At 44.0% G+C, this 25,087-nt stretch overlaps 1 protein-coding gene across 2 annotated transcripts; it reads right to left on the reverse strand.

Moving 5' to 3' along the window:
• Positions 1-757: 757 nt before the first annotated feature.
• LOC310783489 (poly [ADP-ribose] polymerase tankyrase-1) lies at positions 758-25,087 on the reverse strand (the record flags this gene model as incomplete). Of its 2 annotated transcripts, XM_083644356.1 has the most annotated exons (28): positions 758-2,996; positions 3,090-3,246; positions 3,382-3,568; positions 4,211-4,316; positions 4,521-4,595; positions 5,094-5,191; positions 5,841-5,961; positions 6,286-6,368; positions 7,490-7,730; positions 8,437-8,625; positions 8,826-8,935; positions 9,314-9,533; positions 10,467-10,632; positions 10,921-11,066; positions 11,587-11,666; positions 11,801-11,972; positions 12,645-12,723; positions 13,920-14,011; positions 14,585-14,706; positions 15,068-15,254; positions 15,771-15,837; positions 15,976-16,070; positions 17,822-17,842; positions 21,072-21,147; positions 22,147-22,183; positions 22,689-22,784; positions 23,407-23,631; positions 24,631-25,087. In XM_083644356.1, 28 exons carry the CDS (start codon positions 25,079-25,081, stop codon positions 2,910-2,912), a joined length of 3,786 nt encoding a protein of 1,261 aa, XP_083500482.1. In that variant the 3' UTR covers positions 758-2,909. The 2 variants fall into 2 exon arrangements, with proteins under 2 accessions (XP_083500482.1, XP_083500481.1); XM_083644355.1 differs by lacking the exon at positions 17,822-17,842 and having other exon boundaries at positions 24,631-25,081.

Consider the following 25,087-nt stretch of genomic DNA (forward strand, 5'->3'; position numbering starts at 1 on the left):
TGTCAATTTATTTCCACGCAGCCGCTCAGCCGCTGCGTGGCCTTGCCCGCAACCCGGCTGCTGTGTGGCCAATGAGACCAGCATCACTGATGATGTCACAGTGGGATTTATGACATCACTGATGTCAGTAGGATTTATGACATGACTGGGTTTTATGACATCACTGATGTCACAGAGGGATTTATGACATCATGGATTATGTCACAGTGGGATTTATGATGTCACAATGGGACAGGGAAACAGAGCCCCATCTCCCATTTATACACCGATACATAAGCCTAGTATTTTGGGTGGATTCTGGTTGATCAAAAAACACACCGACTGATGCATCTTTTACAGTTGTTTTTTGTGGATGTTCATCTGTCATAAGTGAATACAATTTTTAAAATGGTATGTTTTCTTGAGTTTTTATTACACAATACTTAGACCATTTTTTATCTCGCCGCTAACAAATACCCCATATCACAAAAAAGACTAACACTGAAATTAATAGACTAAACTAAAAGTAAACATTTAAAAAATATATATAAGTAGCAAACCGACTTTAAAAACTAATTGAAACGAAACTGAATTTTAAAACGAAAAAAAAAATGAAAAAAATGAAAATAAATAAATCGGACTAATGAAAAATGGAAAACTATAATAACCTTGGTGTAGGCTACACTGAGGAGAGACAAAAATAAAGATAAACAACAAATTCCACCAGCAATGGCCACGATGAAAGAATGTTGAGAAAACAAAACAAAAAACACCAAAGAGCGGTTACTGGGACGTTTATTCAAAAAACAAAACCCAAAAAGAAAAAAAACAACAACTTAAGAGAATCTAGAAGGCATGAAAGGAAATTTAGCCGTCATTTACAGTTGAACTCAAAGATATTGTTAAACAGCGACAGTTATACACATCCATTTACACAACCTGTACAAACATTTTTTCCCGTAACATTTGCAAATTAATTTCAAAATAACTTAAATAGGTTTCTATGTAAAAGTGCAAATCCTTATGCGTGGGATGTCTGAGTAAGACTGTGGTGATAGAAGGGTGATTTGAGGAGTTGACTCGGCTTGAGGTGCTTACTCATGAGGCGTGTTTAGTTCATGTGTAGATTACTCGTGAGGCCTCACAGTGCACTTCAGGTTAAGTGTCTCCCAGTTCACGTCTTCTCCCATCCAAATCAATATAATGTCCAGGTAGCTGAATACCAAGTCTCTCCCTCTGTCCCAATCCCTATGGTTTAACAGAGAGCCCTTTCTCAATTCAGCATGTCCACCCCTGAATAAAACCACTAAAAAGCAATGATCATAGTGTTCTGGGGTAATGTCTCAAAGTCAAGTGAAAGTTCACAATTACAGCATAGCAACGATGCAATGTTACCTTTTTGGTAGTATTATAGGTTAGCATTAAAATCACAGTCACCAGAGGCCATTCTATACAGGATGAACCAGAAAATGGCGGGGCAGTTAACCCAATCTAACTAAAAATTGTGACATAGTAACATTGGTCAAGAGCCAAAAGACGTAGTTTCACATAAACACATTTAAAATGGTTAGAAGTTAATGATTGTTTGGCCACTAGAGGCGACCACTGGAGGTCACCGTGGTCGTTAATGTAATGACAGTCTGATTGAAGTAGCTCGCTGACGTGTAAGGGTGAAAGGGTGGGATTAGCGTTTGTGTAGTGTCCCCGACTTCCAACTTCCTCGTTGCGAGAGCCAGTTCCAGACCCGACTTGTCCCGTTTTTAACGCAGACCCAAACCATAACCCTAACCAAGTTGTTTTAGTTGCCAAACCTTAACCAAGTCGTTTTAGTTGTCCGAACTTAAAGGGATAGTTTGGATTTTTTTGATGTGGGGTTGTATGAGGTACTTGCCGACAGTCGGTGTACTACATGCAGGAGAACGCAGCCGGCGTGGTCCCAGTTTGGAGAAATGGAGACCCGCCGCATCAGGGAAGTAGAGATGCTTGCCGAGTGTGAACAGGGTCACAAGCAAAAATTAAAAAAACAACTTTAAGACCTTTTAAGACTTTTTAAGGAGCTGCGGGAACCCTGGGGTGTAAATAACATATTTTCAGGTGAACTTGGCATCTCAGGACTTGGATTACGTCAGGGGAGCAGTATGGAGGATTTTTTGTTTTGTTTTGTTTTTGCTCGTGACCTTGTTCACACTCAGCAGACAGCTCTACTAGCCTGACGCAGCCGGACTCCATTTTTCCAAATTGGCACCGCGCCGGCTGCATTCTACTTCATGCAGCACACCGACTGTCGGCAAGTACCTCATCACCTCACATAAAAAAAAATCCGAACTATCCCCTTTAAGCTACGGCTCTCGTGAGTCGCGAAACTAGAACGTTTTGTACTTGGACCAACGTTGCCATTTCACAATCATTTGTGAGATTGCGTCGGGGCAGTAGTAGTAGTACTAGTACACAGCTTACAGGCTTTGGTTGACACTGTGTGTGTGAGTGTGTGTGGGGGGTTCTCTATAGTCACAAGGCATGACGAGGCAAAGACAAAGAGTGGCAAACTGTTAAAAACGCTGACACTGCATAGTCTCTACAAGCATCGCCCCCCGTTGGCAGGGAGGGGATAGTGAAAGAACCCACGCAGGCTATTGGGCCGTACATGCGTCTGGATTAACATGCAGCCGATGCAAAACAAAGTGGAAATCGAAGCGTCATCACCACAAGTAGATTATTATACAGCATATTTGTCCATGATCCAGAGGTCACCATGTATTCTACTGGACTAGAGATCCAGAGGTCACCATGTATTCTACTGGACTAGAGAATGGAATTGTGTGTCGTAAATAAAAAGGTATTGTTTTTAGGCATTGATAATAAAAAGGAGAAAACAACGAGCAAAGTCCTTGTGTGTGTGTGCGTATGTGTGTGTATGTATATACATATAACTAGGACTTCTGCTCTGCTCCTGCCGCAGACTGGGCTGCACTCTCCGGTTTAAGGATCTGGTAGGTGATGAGGTACTCTGGGTAGGCCTGAAGGAAAAACACATGGCAATTGATTAGCCAATAACACACGCAGGGCGGGGGAAGGTTCCTAAACGGTTTCTGTCCGGTTTGGGTGCTCACCTGCTCTCCCCTGTAGATGACGTACTCGGCGTAGGCCAGGCCGTTGACGCTGGGCCGCCCTATCACCGAGTGGTGACCTGGGGGGGCGTGGGCCATCTTCATGGCACTGAACTGGAGGAAGGACTTGCCCAGGGTCACTCTGCAGAACAGCATCTGCCTGAGGGTGCAGGGGACGAGACACAGGTCAGGCACGGTGGCCCACACGAATCAATCCTGAAGCATTATCTGGTGTGATATTAACAATATGATTTTTTTTTGTGGTAAATCCACATTTCAAGCAGTCGCGTCTCACCTGTGGCACAGGTAGCAGGATCGGTCTTTGTGTGTCGGGCAGCCGGTGCCTCCTCCGATGCCGTAGACATACTGGTTACTCTTGGAGGAGTTTTCAGCAAAGTAGATCCCTGCTCCGAACATCCCTCCTATGTAGGCATGGCGCTCGTCAAAGCCTTTGTGGATGATGGCGTTTATGAATGGGGAACCTGGAGGAAGACGTGAAAATACAGTGGAAATATCTCAGGATTTAAACTGAATTTGCGGTGCAATAATCTGTGGGTCGCTTTTTCTGGGGGCCAATCACCACAAACATTGTTCGATTGAATGCGACGTGTGATTGGCCCACTACCGCAGCAGCTGCAACAAATACAGTCTGTGGTGGTGAACTCGAGTGCGGTGGATGTGACGGACTTGGCAGTTCAGCGTGCCGAGATGCCACCAAAACATATCCAATGAAGTACTCTATTGGTATCAGTACCACTTTAAGAGCAGTGATATTGGTTCTGGTATTGTCATTTTTTAAATCAGGTCCAGCAGCCACCTTGCAGCTGTAACGTGACGCAGTTGCTCCCGGTGGAATGTGCCAGTAACACTGACAGTATTCTGTGTCCCGTCCATCCATAAAGCTGTATGTACAGAGGACCAATCGTCATTCATTCCTGATCTGATCTGATTTAAAAGAAATAGAAACAAATCCCTGGCGAGGGAAAAAATGTGCCAGTACCTGCTGACATAAAATACATTTCTAACCACCTAGTCAGGAACTAACCATAATGGGACAATAACAACACCTTGTGAGACAGAAACCAATCAGAAGGGTTGGGTCTAAGTATGCTGGGTGTGTTTACCATGGAACAACATGCGCTCGTTGTGGTGGTTGTGGTTCTCATCTGCGATCTCCTTCTGCCGATGGGTGTAACGCTCCCTCAGCTTCTTGTTCACCACCTTCTGGATCTGTGGGCCACAACACGACACAACACTCTAAACACAACGTTTGATGCTGCGTCTGTGTTACACCAGGCACGACATGTTGCCTCGGGTACTTCAGCTCAGGAGGATCGTTATTAAAAACAAAAACACATAAAGGAGGGAATCCACACGATGCCTTGTTAAGGGCACCAAGACAAAACGAGTACAAAAACATGTCCTGGTTCAGACCTTGATGATGTTGTATCTGCTGAACACACCACCAGCATTGCCTCCGTCCCTGTGCTCTCGGATGGTGCTCTGCATCTGAGGCAAACGGAACAAAAGCAGGACACGTTTTATCATCCATTAACATGATGCACTGTGACCATGTTGGGAAACAAACAAAATCCTCTAGGAAAACGCCACTAAATTATTGCTGTGGCTGGCAAGTTTGTCTACTCTACTAGCCACGTATCAGACAGGTAACCAACCAACCATCATTCAGCGATATGATTTTAAAAATTGTTGTCGGTGAAATTTGGCACCTGCAAGTCACTGTGGCTGGTAAACAAAATGGCAAGTTACCTACAGTGAGTAATTTCTAAACTTGGGGTAGACTCACATATTGGGTGCTGTTATTTATACATTTCTCTCTCTCATAAAATAAATAATAATAATAATATTATTTTTATTAATAATTATTATTATAATAAACCCTGCTCTCTATATACACACACACCGGTCCAAAAACCAATACCAGTAAAATGCTAGTTTGCTACTATAAACACAAAGTGCAGAGTACAGACAGTGAGCTGTCCGTACCTCCTCCTCAACAGATTGGCACTCCTTGTCATCTGTGGCGAGGTCAATGAGGACGGTGCCCTGGTTGGCACAATGGAATGTCAGGTATGGGTTGGCACCTGAGGAGAAAACAATACACAAGTGAGCTGAGAGGGAAATACCTGAACCCTACCCCCCACGTAACCCAAATGGAGCTGGTTCAATGGCAACAGTAAGAGACTGTGGTCCGAGGTTGTTGGGTGATTTCCGACTTCACTGGGACTCTATTTTTAGCCTGGTAAATCCATACTGATCACGGGAACAGCCCGCCCACAGCGATTTCTGTGGGCCGGAGTACAGCCAACTCCTTCAGCCAATCAACGTCGCCAATTCCAAACCAAATCCACTTGAAAGAACGGCGAAGGTGGTCCCTCCCAAACCCCCCGCTGAGAAACTCCTTTGGTACATACTCTTGTTCTTGTTTAATTGTTATTGAGTCAATCTCTGCAATAACTGTGTTTACTCTATGAGCATTAATGTTACAGCTCATTGCTTTGAGAGAGGACATTATTGTTTGGCCAGCAGGTGGCCTATATTCATATCACCAACTACGATGCAGGCCCTGATTGGCCGGTTACATTGTCAACTACCAGGCAGCTCCCTGATTGGACCGTGCACGTTGTAATCTCTGGAAATCGGAATGGGCGGGCTGGAGGCCAGACTGATCATATGATCAGGTTGGTTTTAACAGGCTACTTTTTTTGTTGTTGCCCCAGGACGCCTCTCTACCTTGTTGGCCGCCCAGCAGCCTCTCAACACCCTTGATGAGCTTGTGGCGGTGGCCGTAGGCGTTAATTCCAATCTCCTTCAGCTCTTCATGGCCCATGTCTGCCAGCACATCCAGGGTGATCTAGAAAAAGAGGAGGGACACATCAAGTTGGGAACTTAACACAAGACAAATGGTCTTAAATATTGTGGCTGTGGCTGGCCAGTTTGTCTAATCCGCTGAAGTGGTTCAGTCGACCAATGTTTAAAAACCACTATATTAAAATGTCAGAGTGTTACACGGGGTTAAACCTATAATGCTGTGTGACGGGTGGTCGGTAAGATTTAACAAATCGTGAAAAACGGCATGATGCCACATGCGCATCAGAGTGTACGCTTTCTTCAACTCTGATGCACGTCTTACGAGATGATGTACGTACTGATCACTTCTAGGACATGACGCTCTCACCTGTTCCCTCTCGAAGATGTCCCTGAGATGCTCCAGGCCCAGGCTCTTCAGGAACTGACTGATGTTCATGTCCAGCATTGCTACTGCAACAAAAACACAATACAGCATGTCAGAACAGCACAGACAAGTCTTCCTACAGCATGTCAGAACAGCACAGACAAGTCTTCCTACAGCATGTCAGAACAGCACAGACAAGTCTTCCTACACATTTTAAATGTTGAAAGTCTATACTTTTTTTTTATAGAACGGCTTTGTTGAATGTCCGGTGATGGGCAATGTGGGTGGGGCTAATGTGTGGGGGCGGGGTTGGCCCACTTGCTCGGATCAGGCCCATTCTCGATGCCATTTTGATGTCAACTACACGCCTGTAAAGTGTTATGACTGCATCTTGCACAGTTCCCGAAATCTGTCCACAGACATATGAACACATGGCAAAGTACTCTAAATGGATTATGTGGTAGTTTCTGCTACAGGTGTCTCCAGGACCACATTTTGCCATGATGACACACTCTAGGGATGTTCATCAATTATCGAAAATCGATAATTGATCGTTAAGGATTGGAATCGATCCTGTGGCATTTGGATCGATTTTTTAATTTTTTTTTTTTTTTTTTTTTTTTTTTTGGGACTAGGTTTGGGTGGAATTCGTTCCTCCTCGCCCCACTCCATTGCACAGCCGACTAACGTGAGGTGGAGCTTCATATAGTCTCTAGTTTTCTGGCTGGGCACGGGCCTTTGTGCCAACAAAACTGTTTTAAACATGGGAAATTCACACCGGCATGCGCCGGGGACAGCAGTGTTGGAGAGGAGACACATTGAAATAAAGAGTTAATTGAGGAGAACACGTTGTCTTTCGTATTTTCTGCCATAGGCATTCATTTTGTAAAAAAAAAAAAAAAAAAAAAAATGAAAATTTTCTAAGTATTAATATGATCGATAATCGATAATTGATCGTTAATTTTCACCAATTATCAATTTTGGAAAATTTTCAAAATGAACATCCCTAACACACACGCAGACTCACAAGGTGAAAACAATACCAGCCATCGCTGTGGCGGCTGGTAACAAACCAAAGTGTGAGGCGGATTAGTGTGAGGCGCACACCTTAAACTTTAAACTTCAAAGAAACAGTTCACCCAAAAATAATTGTCATTTTTGGTTGTACGTTCCCTTTAAATCGGCAACTTCCCAAACAGTAACTCACTTTCTCCTTCCTTGCGGTCAGACCCTGTGGCTCCATCTGCCACCCCGGAGGCCCCGGCAGCGCCAGCGAGCTCTGCGAGCGGTCCGGCCAGGTTGTCGATGCTGCTGGCGGCTGACAGGCAGGAGGGGGTGGAAGCCGGGGAGATGACCGAGGCAGAGACCACCGTGGCCTGGGGCTTGAAGCAGCTGGGCAGGGCGTCAGGTGGCATGGCGTCCATCAGCAGGGCACGGATGTCATCAGCCTGGACGGACAAGGGGTCAGAAGGAGTCCGATCCAAGCCCCAGAGAGCTTACTGATATTTATCAGTGTCTATGTTCAAACGCTACATTTTTGTTGTTGTATAGCTGATTTCAACCGATTAGGTTTTGTTTTTGGCTGATGAGAAATATAACTCGACACTTTAAGTAACCAACAGAAAGATTGATATTTTCGTGATTATTCCTTCGCAGGGTTGCCACTCTTTTGCAATGATCGATTTCAAGCACTTTTCAAGGACAAATTATTTCAAAATTACGGGCCAATAATTCACAGTGATGCTCACATTATTATACCAGTCTCATAAGTCCTCTAATGCAAATTAGTTTCCAGTCATGCTTACACATCGGAATGAATCATTAACACTTGACATAAACTCAAAGCAATCTTGAGCAGCAGCGACACAGCGCAGCGCTGAGAGTGATGCTGTAGATCGGAAGAATGCGTGTCAAGCTCGGCCGAGCAATTTTGAGATGACAGAGGAGCACGAGGCACAAACACAAGAGATCCCGTTTGGCTACGAGGCACAAACACAAGAGATCCCGTTAGGCTACATCCAAGCACTTTTAAGGACCTCTCTATAAATCCAAGCAGCCATGCTTGACAATTGACCAGTTGAAAAAGACTCAACATGTATACCCCCCCCCCCCATGTTGTTGACAACAACGAAAACCCTGAGGATGAGCCGTTACCGTGGCCAGGTCCAGGGCGGTCTGGCCCTCCTGGTTCTTCATGGTGGGGTCGGCTCCGTGGGCCAGCAGCAGGGCACACAGCTGGGTGCGACCCTTCTGAGCCGCCTCATGCAGCGGTGTGAACGCCCATTTGTCTGTTGCGTTCACACACGTGTTGTATTTGATCAACAGGGCTGCAATGTCCACATGCTGCGGGGGAGAGAGAGGACATGCGAGACATCAGTGACCAGCTACAACTTTAGCCTAAATATTGATGTGGCTAAATACATTCTGAATTGGGGCTCTGTAAGTAGGTGGATCGTGTCTCAGGAAAGCTGAATACCACACAAAGGCAAATGACCGTACGTGTAGTTGGGTGAATAAAGTGATTGTGTCGTTGTGCGACTGACCCCATAAGAGGCGGCGTTGTGGAGAGGGATGAGGCCTCCCTTGTCCTGGGCGTTGACATCAGCCCCATGCTCCAGGAGATACTCTGCCACCTCCAGGTTGTTATAGCCAGCTGGGGGAGGGAGGCACAGGGATGCCAGGATGAAACTCTTTACCCTCTAGCATTCACAAACCAACAGTGACTAGGCTGCTCCATCTTAAGTTCTCAAAATCCTATGGTGATATTACGCCATTTTCAATTACTTGCGAGGCTCAATTATAAAAGTTCATTCTTTAAAGAGAAATTCTGTCCAACTGATCACTAATCAAGCCTCCTGTTTGGATATTCAACCAGTTTTCAAATTTAAATACATGCGCATGGACAACAAAACCATTTCCCTCAACATCACACTTTCAATTCTTCAGGAACAGCAATTTTAGAGTCAGAGCTTGAAATTAGCACTAGGAAGACAAAGGCAGAAAAATGTAGAAGCAGCCAGTTATCCGTTACCTGCCAGGTGCAGCGGTGTGGAGTTGCGTCCCTGCGTGTCTCTGCAGTTGATGTTCTCTGGGGAGCAGAGTTTTTGGACACGGGCCAAGCAGCCTTTCTTGGCAGCGTCCAGCAGGGCGGCGTCGCCCCTCAGCAGGTCCTGGATGTCGGTGTCTCCGTCCTTCACCATGTCCAGTGGCATGTTGCCGTCACGGTTCTTCTTGGTCGGGTCTGCTCCGTGCTGCACAGCGAAAGAGGAGGTTTTTTGTTGCCCAGACGCTGTTACCTTGTTGGATTCTTAACCTGGAAAACCTTTAACTATATACACACACATGTCCAGGCAGGGGGGTCCATTGTACTGCTCTGCTGTTTTGTGTCCTGTGTTTGCCTGATGCATTTATTGGGTTTTGGGATGCTTAAAGGGTGTTAAGTATGACCTTTACCGGCCTCTACTGGAAACCGTTAGGAATTGCAGTAGAACATAATCATCTCCTACACAAGTCTCAAACAGAGCAGCACAAGTAGTTTGTGTGCGTGTTTGAAGTGATGGAGAGTGTATATCAAATGATTTTAACTATAAAGAGATTTGGCAATTCCTAAGTACGTTGATGTTGATAAGTTGTCCGTTTCCCCTCAATACCCTAAAGGTCCTTACACATCGGGAGCGTTTTTTTCGTGCGATTAATTCGCACGTCAAAAATATTTTCCGAACCTATATCAGTCAATGCAACCGTGCATACCAACGGCGAAGTTTCGCTGAGCGTTGTTGCGGCGTTTATTTTTTCGAACCACGGTCGATTTTTCAGAAATTCGCTTCCGACGTGTACACTTCTGTGGCTGTGATTGACAGGTGGGTCAAAACTCGCATCGCAATTTCGTGCCGTATATTCGCATCGCTCTTGATGTGTAAGGACCTTAATACAGAAGTTTTCCACTGATTGGGATTGGGACTGAGGGACCATCATTCTGACTGAAGAAGCAACCTGAGGACCACTGGTATGAGGAAATGTGTTGTGATTGAATGGGAACTATTATTGAATGCATGGTCAGAGACCACCTGTTGAAAGCCCCCTGCCCTAATAAGCCTCATCATAGGAATCGCTAACAACGGCCACTGACCAAAGCAAGACAATAAGGTTCTACTTAGCGACAGGTGACCACGAGGGATCCTCACTTTGAGCAGCAGTTTGCAGATCTCATATTTTCCCTTGGCTGCGGCCTCGTGAAGTGGCGTGAACTTCCACAGGTCGGCCACGTTGACCGAGGCTCCGTGTCTGACCAGCAGCTCGGCCACCTCATAGTGACCGTAGGAACAGGCGTTGTGGAGGGGAACCAGACCGCTGTGGGGGGAAATACATGCGTGAAAAACTTCTCGCGCCAGGCTTGACGCATTGCGCCGACGAGTAGTGTTAAACCTTGAGGTTAAGAATATGACCCCGGTTTGATGAATAATAAGAGTGAGAGGACTCACTTATGAGAGAGAATGACTCATAAGTGAGTCATCTCACAAATTATTATAGAATTATGAAAACTCTGATTAACACTTGACCTAAAAAAATAAACAGAATGGTGATTTTGCCAAGGAATATTACAGTGCATATTATCTCGGAAAGTGCCAGCAAACTCACCCCTTGTCTTTAGCGTGGACGTCGGCTCCATGGTGCAGCAGGTACTCCACCACAGCCACTCGGTTGTAACCGGCTGCAAAGTGGAGGGGGGTGGAGTGGCGGCCCTCCAAATCACGGCAGTTCACATTCTGAGGAGTGCATAGTTGCTGCCATGCAGAGACAAAGTGAAAATTAACAACTCCAAGTATTTTTCTAAATAGATGAATCCAACTTGCGTGACAGCAGCTTCGCAAGGCAGTAAATATACAAACGCCCGTGCAGTCATGAAAAAACACCACAGCTGCTGGTGTGGTGACAGAGAATATGAAATTAAAGTGTTATAATGGAGCAAAATTCCTAAAGAAGAAAATAAAAACATAAAAAAGAAGACAGACCCAGTGTTCAGAATGGAATGAGAACTGTGTGGGATCGACTGATTATTACATGACACCAAAAATGATGTGACTCTTTCAGCCTATCAAAAGAAAGGCTTGGCACAGCAAAATGTGCATGTCTTCAATACAGAAATGAACACAGCAAAACATCCAAACCATGTCATATTAATTGTCAAGTTAGAAACAACAGCAAAACACCCCCCCCCCCAAAAAAAAGCCGTGGCAGCTTATAATACTCTAGTCCTACATTTCCTAGCAGATGTGAGATTGATTTTGAGGGCCAGTGAATTACCTGCACTGTGTCCAGATCTCCAGCTTTGGCCGCCTCAAGGAATCGATAGTCCACATCGGAGTTACGAGTGGGCACATTTTCTGAACAAAACGAGGACAAATTAGGGACATAAGTGATTATGTACTTAATTATATTATTCACTATCAATTCAAACACCATCAGTCCTACAGGACGCCCCCACCCACGATGCCAGCAGCCCAGTGAGTGTAGTTACCGTTGAGAATCTGCTGTACGGCCTCGTTGCCCATTTGGGCCGCTGTGAAGCCCTGCAGGGACACGATGGAGGGGTCGGCCCCGTAGCTCAGCAGCAGCCTGCAGGTCTGGATGTGACCCGCCAGCGCCGCCCTGTGGAGGGGCGTCTGGCCCAGCGTGTCCGCAGCGTTCACCTGGGGTCGGAGCACAGTAAGGGATTCAACATTTTGCTTGTTTCGTAATCTTTTGTGTGTCTCACAGGCTTTAGTCAGGAACAGGCCACTCACTGTTGTCAGGAATTGGGGGATTTAGTGCTAAAGGACACCTAGATAAAAATATTTGTCAAGGAATGGGAAACTGTTAGGGGTCTAAGAAAAAAGAATTTGACTATCGATTCTCAAAAACACAATAGATTTTTTTTGCGGTTAGGTTTTTAATTTTCTTAATTTGTTTACCTAAAGAATCCGGCACGTACTTTTTTTTTTTTTTTTTACTGATATCTTCATTCCTTTGCTCAGATTGCACAAAAAAGTAGTGCTATGATGTTGGATGTTACAGAAATCTGTGTTCTGATTGCTTTTTTTTTTTACTCGGATGATCTTTATACTATGATAATCTTCCTAAAAATAGATGAACTAAAAATCGTAATATATCTCCTTGCTTACAGTATCACAATACATTGAACATTTTAACCCCTGTATCGTGATACACATCGTATCGCCAGATTCTTGCCAATACACAGCCCTAGAAAGTTCATTCATTAATTCATCGTTCATTTCAGCCTCACAGATAACAGTTGCTACATTATTTGACCAACAGGATGTGCAGACTGAAAAATGGGAAAGGTAAATGGGGAAGGAGCAGACCTTTGCTCCATGCTTCTGCAGCACCTCCAGGATGTCATTGTGAGCCCTCTCAGCAGCAACATGCAAGGGAGTCATGAAGCTGTCAAGACATGACAGAAGAACACATCAGGAAGTTATTACCATATGATCCAACATTGAATTAAACACTCAACATAGTGCTGTAGTAGTACTGCAATAGTAGCTGTAGTAATAGTAATAGTAATAATAGTAATAATAGTAATAGTAGCTGTAGTAGTAGTGCAACATAGTGCCCCAATAAATGACATGATCTCCGTGTCTTATCAGCGGAGACCGTTTTGAGTCCTTACCCTCATCGTCGTAACACAGCCAGTTCTCCATCTTTTGAAGCATGATGTTAGATTACAACGAGCTAGTTGTGTGGCGACTGAATCTAGAACCTTCCTAGAAGTAGGAGCAGTGGGCCGCTGCAGTGCAGTGCCCGGGGAACAACTCCAGTTCGATTGCCAGTGCCTTGCTCAGGGCCACTGACAGGAGTATTAACTCTAACATACATGTCCTTTGATGGTGGGAGGAAACCCACACGAACACGGGGAGAACATTCAAACTCAATACAGAAAGGACCTGGGACGGACCGGGGTTCGAACCCAGGACCTTCTTGCTGTGAGGCAACAGTGCTAACCACTGAGCCACTGTGCTGCCCAGAGCGGGCTTAAACATACTGTCAGCTGTTGTTTCTAATGTCTGTTTTTTGTGTGATTTTAAGACGTCTAAATCACTTAATCAATTCCCCCATGGAGGTTATTAATATTTAATCCCCTCTTCAAAGCTCACAACTTAAACAGAGCAAATCATTACGTTCAGATTTCCTCATGTCTCTGTTCATCCTGTGCTTCATTGAAAGCAGCAAAGTTAATGTTCAACACTAGCCACCAAGAGAAACAGCCCTCTGTAAGATATATTCCAGTGTGTGATGAAGATAGCTACAAGTAGCTAGTTTCAACAGTTGTATCTAGCTACCTAAAACAGAGGCAAACAGGAAGCAAGTTTTTTTGTATGTAGCTACCCAAAACAGAGGCAAACAGGGAAGCAAGTGATTTAAGAAATAGGCCGACACTGTGCTAAATTCAATAAGTGAGTGGTGGACTTTTTGTTTACTTTGTTGTTTCTTTTCAGGGAAAAAAAATCTTATAACCCCATTTTTAAAGCTCACCTGGGCAACTTAATTTCCCCTCTTCAATCAGTGTTTTATTTGTATTTTATTATTATTGTGTGCAACCTAAATAATGCTAAGTTGTGGAGTCGCGGGGGTCTTACTCTTTGTTCTTCTCGTTGATGTTGGCACCTTTACGGAGCAGAAGCTCAGTCACCTGTTTCCGCTTAGGGTGCGGTGAAGCCACGGCACAGTGCTGCAATGCACAATGACATTAGATTAGACACACGGAATTACAAGAAATCATATTTGAATTCCAACCCCCTGCCCATAAAAGGAGCATCCTGCCTCTTGCCAGGCCATCACTGTAACAATTGTTCATACAGCTTGAATAAACAAAACTGCACAGACCCTGCGCCAGCCCTGAACCAACTACTGTACAACACTTTGCCTTTGTGAGGATAGCAGTCACTGTTTCACAAATTCACCATATTTATTATAGAACTGCCCTCTACCATTTTCATAAATGTATAAATAGTATACTGTATGTATACACAAGTGTATGGACTACGATTAGACTGTAGCTCATCAGCTGTACAGTAACCAAAGTGATACAGGACAGAGCTAGGGCCAATTTTACGTTGAATTCTGGAAGTGGATTTTCTCCAAAATTCCAAATCTGGACATCTTTGGGCATAAACGGGATCTTGAAAGAAGAAGAAGAAGAAGAGAAAAAGGAAGGCTCTTTGCATTGTGTGAACTGCAGTTTTAATTTAAAGTCGCATTATGTGAATTCAAAGTGATTTTGACAGAAAGATTTGCTTCTGACCAGAGCCGTCTCGTTGGTCTGTGGGTGTTTGAAGCTGATGATCTCCAGAGCCAGGGTCTTCTTCACTTTGGCCATGTCTGCTTCCCGGGCCGCCTGCAGCAGCGAGTGACCTTTGAACTCATCTACAAGTCAGAGGAGGGGCAGAGAAGAAACATGTAAATGCCATGCTATGATTTTGTGATGGCAGGGACCATGACGGAAATAAGTGATTACACTTTTGCATGTCATCCCTTGGATTTTGTTATTCTATATCCAAAATAAAATCAATCAATCAACCAATTTGAATATGACCATTTTCAAAAAAAGTTCTTGTCAGGGTGGAAAATCCTCTGAAAGTCTCGATTGAAACCCAGATGATGATCATCATCATAACAACAACAACAATTAGACAACAGTAAACATGCCATCTCCCCTCACTGATGCAGTCCTCCTCCGTCATTAACATGTGCAGAATGATATCGAGCCGTTTCATCCTGTACTCACAGGTGAGCCTCTCTTTGAGCTCCGGGGTGGGGGCCATGTCCACGGCGCTCTTGCTGTGGCAGTTGAGCAGGGTGGGGTCGGCCCCGTGGCTCAGCAGTAACGAACACACCTCCACGCGGTTCTTTGACGCTGCCTCGTGAAGAGGAGTGAACTGCCACAGGTCCATGGCATTCACACAAGCTCCATGCTGCAAGGGGGGCGGGGGGGAGGAACACATCAAAGGCCAGTATATGGTGGCACTGGGCAAGCAAATAAGATTCAGAATCTGATTTAAGTTTACACACACACGGAATCTAAACGTGTTATGGCCAGCTCTTTCAAAGGCAGTTGTCTGGAGGATAGGCTTGCTGAGCTTTTTAGAGAATATCCATATTTCTATGACCGATCAAACAGCCTTTAAATCCTCATACGTGTCATCATCACCATTTACTTTTGCAAGATTATGGTTACTTCTTTGCATCATAAAACACACAATACAAACCCAATGCGATATACACAAATTTGCATGCGGCAACGTGTTCAACTGTCTTTCTATTTCGGGCAAGTTTAACTTTGTTCCAAGTATACTGGAACTGCCTCTCATTTCCAATCCTGTGTGTGTGTGTGTGTGTGTGTGTGTGTGTGGGGGGGGGGGGGGTCCGTTTATCAAATTTAAAATAAATAATAACAGCAATAAAAATAACTGCAACTTTTCGGGCCTTACTTTTAGCAGAAGCTCCGTGACCTCAAAGTGACCGTAGGAGCATGCATTGTGTAGAGGAACCAAGCCACTGCAGGGACAAGACAAGTCAGGTTAGTGTCGTCATATGAATCGATTATCAGACAAATACATCCGCTAAACTTATCGAATATCCATCGTCCTCCGTTTGGGTTTGCGGTCCCGGGCTGTTTGGCGCCGTGTGTCTTACCCCTTGTCCTTGGCGTGGACGTCGGCTCCATGCTGGAGGAGGAGCTGGACGATGCGGACGCGGTTGTAGCCGGCGGCCAGGTGGAGGGGGGTGGACTGAGAAGAGAAGAGAGCCCGTTAGAAGAGAGGCCCGACGGGGCTGCTTGAGTATGAGCTGCCTTCAGGTGAACGGCCACGGGGAGCGAGCGGCTGATTAGGGCCAGAAGCAATGTGCTGCGCCAGGCTACACTCGTGAGTTGCAGATGGATGGTGAATGACGATGCAAGATCGATGGAGGTCTGGGGAAAAATTCGGCGAGAAAAATTCCTTGGCTGTCATTACTGCGCCCGAGCGAGTGACAGCATCAACCACCAATGCTTCTCTAACTTTAGCTGCCGTTTGACAACAAGGTGATGTTTCTATGAAGTTTAAAAAATGATATGCAAGTAATGAGCTGGCTAGTCAGTATCTACTAGTGCAACAGTTAAAGGAACACTGCGCCTGATTTTCAACCAGCTTTGTATCATTAATACAAAATCAGTAGTATATCTGTCAACTGTTTTGAAGTCATTCATTTAGTTTGACAGTTGAGAGTTGATTTGAGTTCAGTTGTGGACCAGTGATGTCATTAATGCATGAATGACATATCTGATCCACAACTTAACTCAAATCAACGCTCAACTGTCAAACTAAATGAATGACTTCAAAACAGTTTACAGATCTAGTACTGATTTTGTATTAATGATACAAAGCTGGTTGAGAATGGGCGGCGCGTTCCTTTAAATAAAAAATATTGAATTCCAAATAGCTGAGTTGGGAATGCCAGGAGGTGGAGGTAATGAGCAGGCTGAGGTTTTAGTAAGCGTATCTGCAGGCCGCCATTAAAAAAAAACACAGTTTGCGTGGCTTCATTCCATCCAAACAGATTCAGGTTAGTCTCTAAGCAAAGCAGCGAAACAGATTCCGGCAGCGTTCATTCTCTGCTCCCGAGTCCAGCTCAGGAACTAGTTTACAATCAAAACAGGAGAATCAGTCATTTCAATTCCCATGCAGTTATATAGACAAGACCCAGAAAGCCCACGGTTACAAACTCAAAAGCCACGGTGACAGAAGCTGCTAGACAAGAGAATAAAATCAGGGTGGCATCATTCAGTGGTTGGATGACATTAGCAATCAAAAGCAGGTCAATTCATTACCGCTGAAGGTAGCACAGAATGAGTGGTGAGATGTAACTTTCCATCCATTACCGAGTACCCACTGATCCAATGGGGAAATGTGACGCGGACACAGATTTCACAGAGACACATTCAAGAACCGATGCAGGGGGGGGCAAGCCTTCAGGCATGCATGAGCGATCATCAAAAAAAAAATAAAAAAAAAAAATAAAAAAGTTAAATCAAACACGGACGTAAGAGCGAGTGACTTGAAAGTTGGAGAAAGTGTGGGTGAGTGTGCAGAGGAGAGGAGACACGCTGAGAAAGCAGGCAATGGAGATTTTGAGCTCCTCTCCAAATTCAAAAAGGTGGACATTGTACCACAACACCAGCCCACTCACATAGTATGCGCGCGCACACATACGCACGCTCACACATACGCGCGGCACGCTCACACAAACGCACATTCACACATAGGCACGCACCCTCACACAAACACACATTCACACGCAGACACAGAGGAGCATCGGGGTGGGATAGATGAGTGACCCGTACACCCAGGTCCATGATGTGCAATTAACAAGTGACAGCCAGCTTATTGGTCAAATAAAAAAAAATATGGATTAAAAGAAATTACAAAATAATAATAATAATAAAAATAATAAAAATCACAACAGTGCATCAATCAAGTGGCCGTTATCAAGGTCGACTTACCAGCATTTTTTGGGATGTTGACTGATCGACAAATGTTGCCAGAGTCACACGGAAAACAAAATGAAACAAAAATTACAAAATGATAGTATCTTTTCACAGCAATCCTCCTATCCTCCCTTAAGTCAATGAAACACAAGGTCTAGTTATGAACCACTGTCAGATCCAGCAAACATGGTCGAACATTCAATGTGACACCAGTATGCAAATAGCTGAGAGGTGAATGTGACTTCTTGTCCACCAGTTTTCTCTGTGGCTTTGTGAAGAGAGAGAGAGAGAGAGAGGGAGAGAGAGAGAGAGAGAGGGAGGGACTTGTTAATGCTGCCCAGGGGTTAAAGTGTTGGAAACTGAGCCACATTGAGTTGAAGGAATTGTTCTCGACACTGAGCCAATCTGCTTCTCGACATAAGGGCTTAGTTCATGCAAACTTCAAATATGCAACTAAACAAAAGGAGAAACACTATGACGGATGAGGGGGATGAGAAATGTGGTTAGGGATGTATGTAATAATATGTCCACCAAGGGGAATTCTCGCCAAGCATATATATTATTATGCAATTATAATGCAATGATAATGCAATAAACAGTCATTGACTGTTTACATGGACTGCAATGATCTGACTATTGAGCGTAATCTAAAGAAGGCAATATTTCAATGACGGTGTTTACATGAGTTGCTTATAGAATATTTCATTCATATTCTTGTTTACATGCTACAGAATCCAGAGCTACAGAGTCATGACTGAAGACAACCGCCCACATTGACGTCAACTGCATCGGAGTTTCCCTACTGAAATTAACCTGAAAGCCTTTCAGTCATGTCTCTACCATGTTAGAGACAACATGTTGGGAGAGCTTTTTCACGGAGGCAGCCATCTTTTCTTCTGTAAACAAGTTGGCAACACTTGCTGGAAGCTTGAGCATGCGTCTTCAAGCAATTGGGACTGCCGTACATGTCGCAAACTGCTGCGAAAACTGACAGGACGTCATAGTGCGATTAAAGTCTACAATGCACTTTAATAATGTGACTAAGTTCGGAATCCTGCACGTCTTAAAGCCCCGCCTCCAGTCAGTTTTGCAACTTGAATAAACTTGTATAGTTGCACGTCATCTGATCTGCACCAAAGACCTTGCATTGATATTATCAGATAAGATAAAGGTAGTTCCACTGCAACATCATGGCAGCAGCGCTGTTGTTAAAAAAAGCACCAGAGCTTCGTCTCTTGCCTTCAATACTCTTTGTCTGTGCTACAGCTCAAGTTAGGCTGGAAACACTGTAACGTTAACTTAGCTGCAATAAGCATTTATTGCAGATCAACAACTGGCCGACAGATTTCAAAGCTGATGATCCTATTGGAAAGAGCGTTACTCAAAATGGTTAACGGGCAAAACTTTTGGTCACTCAGTGGCATTTTGAGCCCGGCGAAGTGGTTACACCAGCAGGCAGTGGGCTTAGCTAACGTAGCTAACAGCTAGCTCACTAGTTACCAGGCTAGCTTGTTCTCAGTCAGAATCAAATTGACATTATAGCGTTCCATTGAGTCATATGTCATCTTCCCACTTTAGCAACTAAGTTAACTTTTTGACATTGAGCACAAAATTAAGTTATTTGTAATTTTTTTTAAATAATTGACAAACAGTGTGGCTAATCAACATTGCCAGGGCATGACTGGGAAACGTATGAAATATCTTAAAAATGACCAAATACAGCGGGGCTTTAATTAGACTATTGCTTACTCAGACTATGACTGTATTCAGGTTAAGGTCATCAGAAAATGCTGTTTACATGGCAGTGTGAGTAATGTATTAATCGCGTTAATATTGGAATATTGCAGTCCATGTAAAAGTAGTCACTGATATTTATGAAAATATGAAAGGGTCCTTCTTGCCAGGTAATAGAGGGAGGACTATGCTCTATTAATTCCATGATGGGTAATGCATGAAGGACAAAAAAGAACAAAAAACATTGAATTACCGGTAGTAAATCAAGTCGAAACAAAACAGGACGCGGGGGTTAAACGCGAAAACAAAAATATCCAAACCTACGCCAAATTCAGCAATGCCAAACACTGACATTAGAAAATTAAGTGGCGCATGCATAACAAAATCTTTGTGTCTTTATCCGTTTTAGTCACTCACAAAAGGAAAAAACAAAAAGGCAAAATTGATTCCGAATAACATTCGACCTCCTCTAGACTGCTTACATTTTAAGCTGAGCAGCAGTAAAACTGTTGTAGAATCCTGAGGGGGCACTCTAGCTTGTGCAGGGAAATATACTGCCAACATTCAAAAAAAGTTATATTTTACCTTGTTATAGTGGACTTGGATCAAGTTCCTGGTCTAAGCGCTTGTGCATCTAAATGCATTTCAAGATTAGGTCTCAAATATATTTTGATTTTGATTACCCCGGCCGTTAATATGTAAAAGTGATTATGGGAGGGAAAGAGAAAATATTGCTGCTGGGATACCTGACAACCTAGTCCAAACATCCTGCAAAACATCATAACTAATTTTTACCAAAACATTTGCAATTATACATAACAAAGGAGATTGTTGCCCTAGTTCACGTTCCCAAATAAAGCAGCCATCTCCAAAGAAGCTCAGCCCAAACTATTCTCTGCCTATTCCCTTCAACACAAGGGGCAAATGCTCCCAAAGAAGCTAACTGAGTGGGAGCAAAACGTGTCGTCTGCCACAGTGAAAACACAAGTGAACAGACAAAAGGGACATGGAAGTGAGGAGCTGAGCCCACACAGCTGAGGGTCGATGGGACCGCTAAGGCAAAGGAAGAGATGTATCACAAGTTAGATGATGATTTTTTATTACTGGGATCTGTAGCAAAAAAGCATTTTCCCTTATGTATAGAGAATATGATTTGTAGGCCTGGGCCTCTCTATAGCACCACAATGCTTCATTAAATGATGCTACCTTTATTTAAAACAAATAGCAGTGTAGCCCTACATGCATCATTAAAAGGACAACTATATGTATGTAGGAGACTAGTTTGTCTAAGTTAAGCAAGTCCTCGTTAGCCCCCCCCCCCGAATCCAATTACATAAATCATCTCCATATTGCACCGCAGAAACTAATGCAGGCACAATCAGATGATTTTAAATCATCCACAAACATATTGTCTGAGTCAGGAATTTTGTAGTTTGTCAGGCATTTTTGGAGTGTACATAATTTGGAGGTCTGCACAATAGCATCCGAGGTGTTATGACAGATCTGTGAGCAGTGTGGGCTGACGTCTTACCTTGCGGCCATCGCTGGCATGACAGTTGACATTTAATGGAGTCAGCAGTGCCATCAGCTTCTCTTCGTTTCCACTCCTGTCATTACATGGCAACGGATATGAGAGAAGACGTCGACGTGTCATCAAGTATTCCGCATCAAAACACACAAGAGCCTTTTCTGCAAAGCAATCTAGTGGGTGGTCAAACTGGGCGGGGGAGGGGGAATTGCCATAATGTATGGATATAGTGGAGCCATTTCACGGTGTCATTAGAGTTTATCGCATTGTCGTTAACCTCAGAAATTATGCAGTTGACTAGATTTGATATTTATTATATTGTTGATCAATACTGCACTGGTTATGTATGGGAAGCCCTGAACCTGAATTGATTCTAAGGAGACATTTTGATTTGCCTTTCAGACAGTTTCGCATAGCTCCCAATATACAGTATTTAAAGTAGGCTGCATGGAAATAATTTACTGCATCGACTTGAGAAAGTTATATAAAAATCTAATTTTATTTATATGTTTATTTTTATTGAGACTCAAGGATTGTTGAACACAGCATCCAAATTGCAGCATCTACTGGCCAAAGGAGCAGGGTCAGGAGCAATATACTGTACATGTGAGTCAAGTACCATTAGTACAATGGTACACTTAATCAAATAACACCATAAGAACTGGTGGAAAATACATTAGAAAGTAGGATAAGATAAATACCTGAACATATTATTTCATGCCATTGCAAACCATGACTTTTGCTCTGCAAATACCCTGCATGAAACTACTGATCGCCTTTGTTAAGACTTGTCAAACTACAGTTCCATGGATGTCCATGCGCTGTAACCATTGTATAAAACCCATCCTAACAACAGGGCATTCTTCACTGTGGTTGTGGCCGGGTGCTTCTGTGCTGCTGACAAGTGAACTGCTATACTTTGTACCTATCCACTGTTTCACCTCATAGCTATAATAACAGTAACAAACACCCTCTCTGGAATTAAATGACATGGCATAGTGGAAAAGTTAAATTATGCAATTGTTTGAACATAAAAGGTCATTAGTGTATGATGACGACTCGACACGCTGACACCCACCTTGCAGCTTCCAGGAGTTCATCCTTCTTGTATTCACCTGGATTCAAACAAACGTTCAGATTACAGCATCAGTGATTTTATTTGTGGTAAATGCATTTGTTCATGACAACTTCCAAACGTTATCCATTGTATAAGTGATCGAGCAAGTACAAAATTAACATGGAGTACCTGGTTTAATTCAGAAAATACCATTGAAAACAGGTAGGGTGACATATCTATATGAAATATATATGAATTATTTGGATGGTAGAAATTATTCTTGGTTGACAGGCAGTTTCCCAGCCATTGGCAGATGAGCCAAAAAGGTAATTGCAGACACTGCCCCCTAGGGACTGAAATGTTTGTTGTGCCATCAATTTTTGGGCACTGTGGATTTGACCATTCTACTCTTTGTTGGTTGTAATGTTGGTGATGTAAAAACTGAAACTTACTCTACTCTTACTCTAGTCTCTCTCTCTCTTACTCTACTCTCTCTTACTCTCGCACTCATAAGTAAATTGGAACAGCAGCAGCTAAATGAGGAGTGGATGACAGGGACTGACCTGTGAGCACAGCCTTGGCTGAAGGGTCAGCCAGATCCAGAGCCGATTTGCCGTCAGTGTTGCGGATGTTGGGATCGGCCCCGTGCTGGAGTAACACTGAGTGAGAGAGAATGGAGAAGTGTAATTAGAGGAATTAATATTTTCTGATTCTGATAGACACCGTTTCCTCTGTATTCATTCAGCAGTAGGGCAACAAATTAATTTACTCAAATTTCATGAATAAGTATAGCTCTAATAGTTACAATTGTGTTCATTATGAGCTAGTATATATACACACACACACACACACACACACACACACACACACACACACACACACACACACAAACAATAAATAAAATGTGCTAAATGGGGGTGGGCAATTATTTTTTTATTTCCTGGGGGGCCAAATGAGAAACCCAGATTGTTGCTGGATGCCAAAAAAGTTGTCATGCCATAACCTCAAATTTTATAACTAGATTAAATTATAGAAAACATACTGTACACTTATTCTTCAGCATTTATTATATTGAAAATCACTCCAAACAAGCCAATTTAGGTAATCTCGTGTGATTTTCTTTTTGGCTCACAAGTAAAATGGTGTGGTTTGTCTTAGACCCCCCGGGTCAAGCAGAACAATCATGAGGGCCGGTCCTGGCATGGCCTGGGCCTGGCTGGCCCGCGGGCCGTATAATGCCCAGGTCTGTGCTAAAGAGTAAAGTTAGATTTGCAGCCTTACCAATGCACACATCTATCTTGCCCTTGATGGCAGCCTCGTGTAATGGAGTGTAGTTCCAATTATCTCTGGCGTTGGGGTCTGCGCCCTGACACAGCAGAAGACTGACCACTTCAGCATGGCCGAAAGAGCAGGCGTTATGCAGGGGGATGAGCCCTCCATCGTCCCTGGCATGCACGTTAGCCCCCGTCTGCAAGAGGTGCTCGACCACGTCTTTTCTGCCAAAACCTGAAAGAGAGCAGCCAACATGCATTTCAGTTCAATGTTTCCATATTCGTTTAGCAGTGGGGTGCACCCGGTATAGGAAATTAGCCAGGGGCAAGGGCAAAAATGCCCCAGAGAAATCTCAGAATGTCCCTAAAAACCGTGATCAAGGGGCAAAGATTGCCCCCAGGATTTCAATAAGATTTATTTTTATACAATTAATTTAATTTCTTTCCATTTCTAGCTCTAACACACACTCAGCACCTGCAAGCTGGTTGCCAGAAGACTACGACGAAGCACATTTACACATAGCGCTGCTATTTACACTAAGCTTTCGAACTTTATGCACCAATTACTTTTTTTAAGTGCCCCCAAATTTGGGTATATGCCCTACAATGGGTGCACCAGTCCACCATGAGTAGCTTTATCCCCACTACTGCTGCTTCAGAGTATGGGGAAGTAATGTTAATCCCTCTGAATACACAAAAGCTACTTAATTTGTTTATTACATTTACATGGCCCCCCAAAAAATCACTGCTGCATCCAAATACAAAACACTTGTGTTGTTGCTAGCACTCTACTCCTAATTGCGTAGCCTATAAGTACAGTGAAGTTAAAACTGTCAAAACATAAATGTATACAGTTTATCTAATGTAAGTAGGGAGAATCAAGTTAATTTGATTAAAACTGTCAATCTTAAAAGTCGTAATGTTATTATAACGTTATGTTCTAACCAGCCCAGCTTCAAAGGGAGGGGGTTAAGATGTTGACGGTAGCGTTAGGCCTGCTACTCAGCAGGAATCGACCCGGGTTGAGAAAATACTGTTAAATTGCTGTCAAACACAAATGTCAGATGGTTGTTATTAAACTAACGTGATGCTCCTCAAAGGGGTAAATGACAAAGGTTAGCTGCAAATACGTCGAACAAGACAGTAACGACGTTAGCTAAGGTTAATGTTAGCCTTTAGCTAGCCGTGACGTTAGCTACAAAACAAACGCTACCCTATCATTAGCTTAGCCTACCCGCAGCGAAATGAAGGGGGGTCGATTTTCGTCCGGCCATGTCCTTCGCGTTTACATTCACCGAGTCGACAAGCCTCTTGACTCGAGAAACATCGCCATTTCGACAGGCCTCGAACAGCTCCCTGAATGCCCCGCCGATGCCGCTGCTGCCGTCAGCGGGACTTGGGGCTCCAGAGCCGGGACTGGAGACGCTGCTGCCCCCGCCAGAGGTTGTTGTGGTGGAGCTGGCGCTGCTCGCTAGGACCGGGGCTGGCAGGTCCGGGGAGGAGGCCAGAGTTAGCTCCATTCCTCCGCTGATTTCTCGTTCGCCCTCCGGGGGTCCCACAGCCGCGGTCAACAGAGCCATCGGCGGAGAGCCCGGAGGCGCGGCCGAGATGGAGCCGTTTCGCGGCGGAGACTGTAATGTACTTTGCTGTTGTTGCTGCTGCGAGGAGCGACGAGACACCGCCATTACCGC

Source organism: Poromitra crassiceps, assembly GCF_964638095.1.
Source record: "Poromitra crassiceps genome assembly, chromosome: 10".
NCBI classification, from domain to species: domain Eukaryota; kingdom Metazoa; phylum Chordata; class Actinopteri; order Beryciformes; family Melamphaidae; genus Poromitra; species Poromitra crassiceps.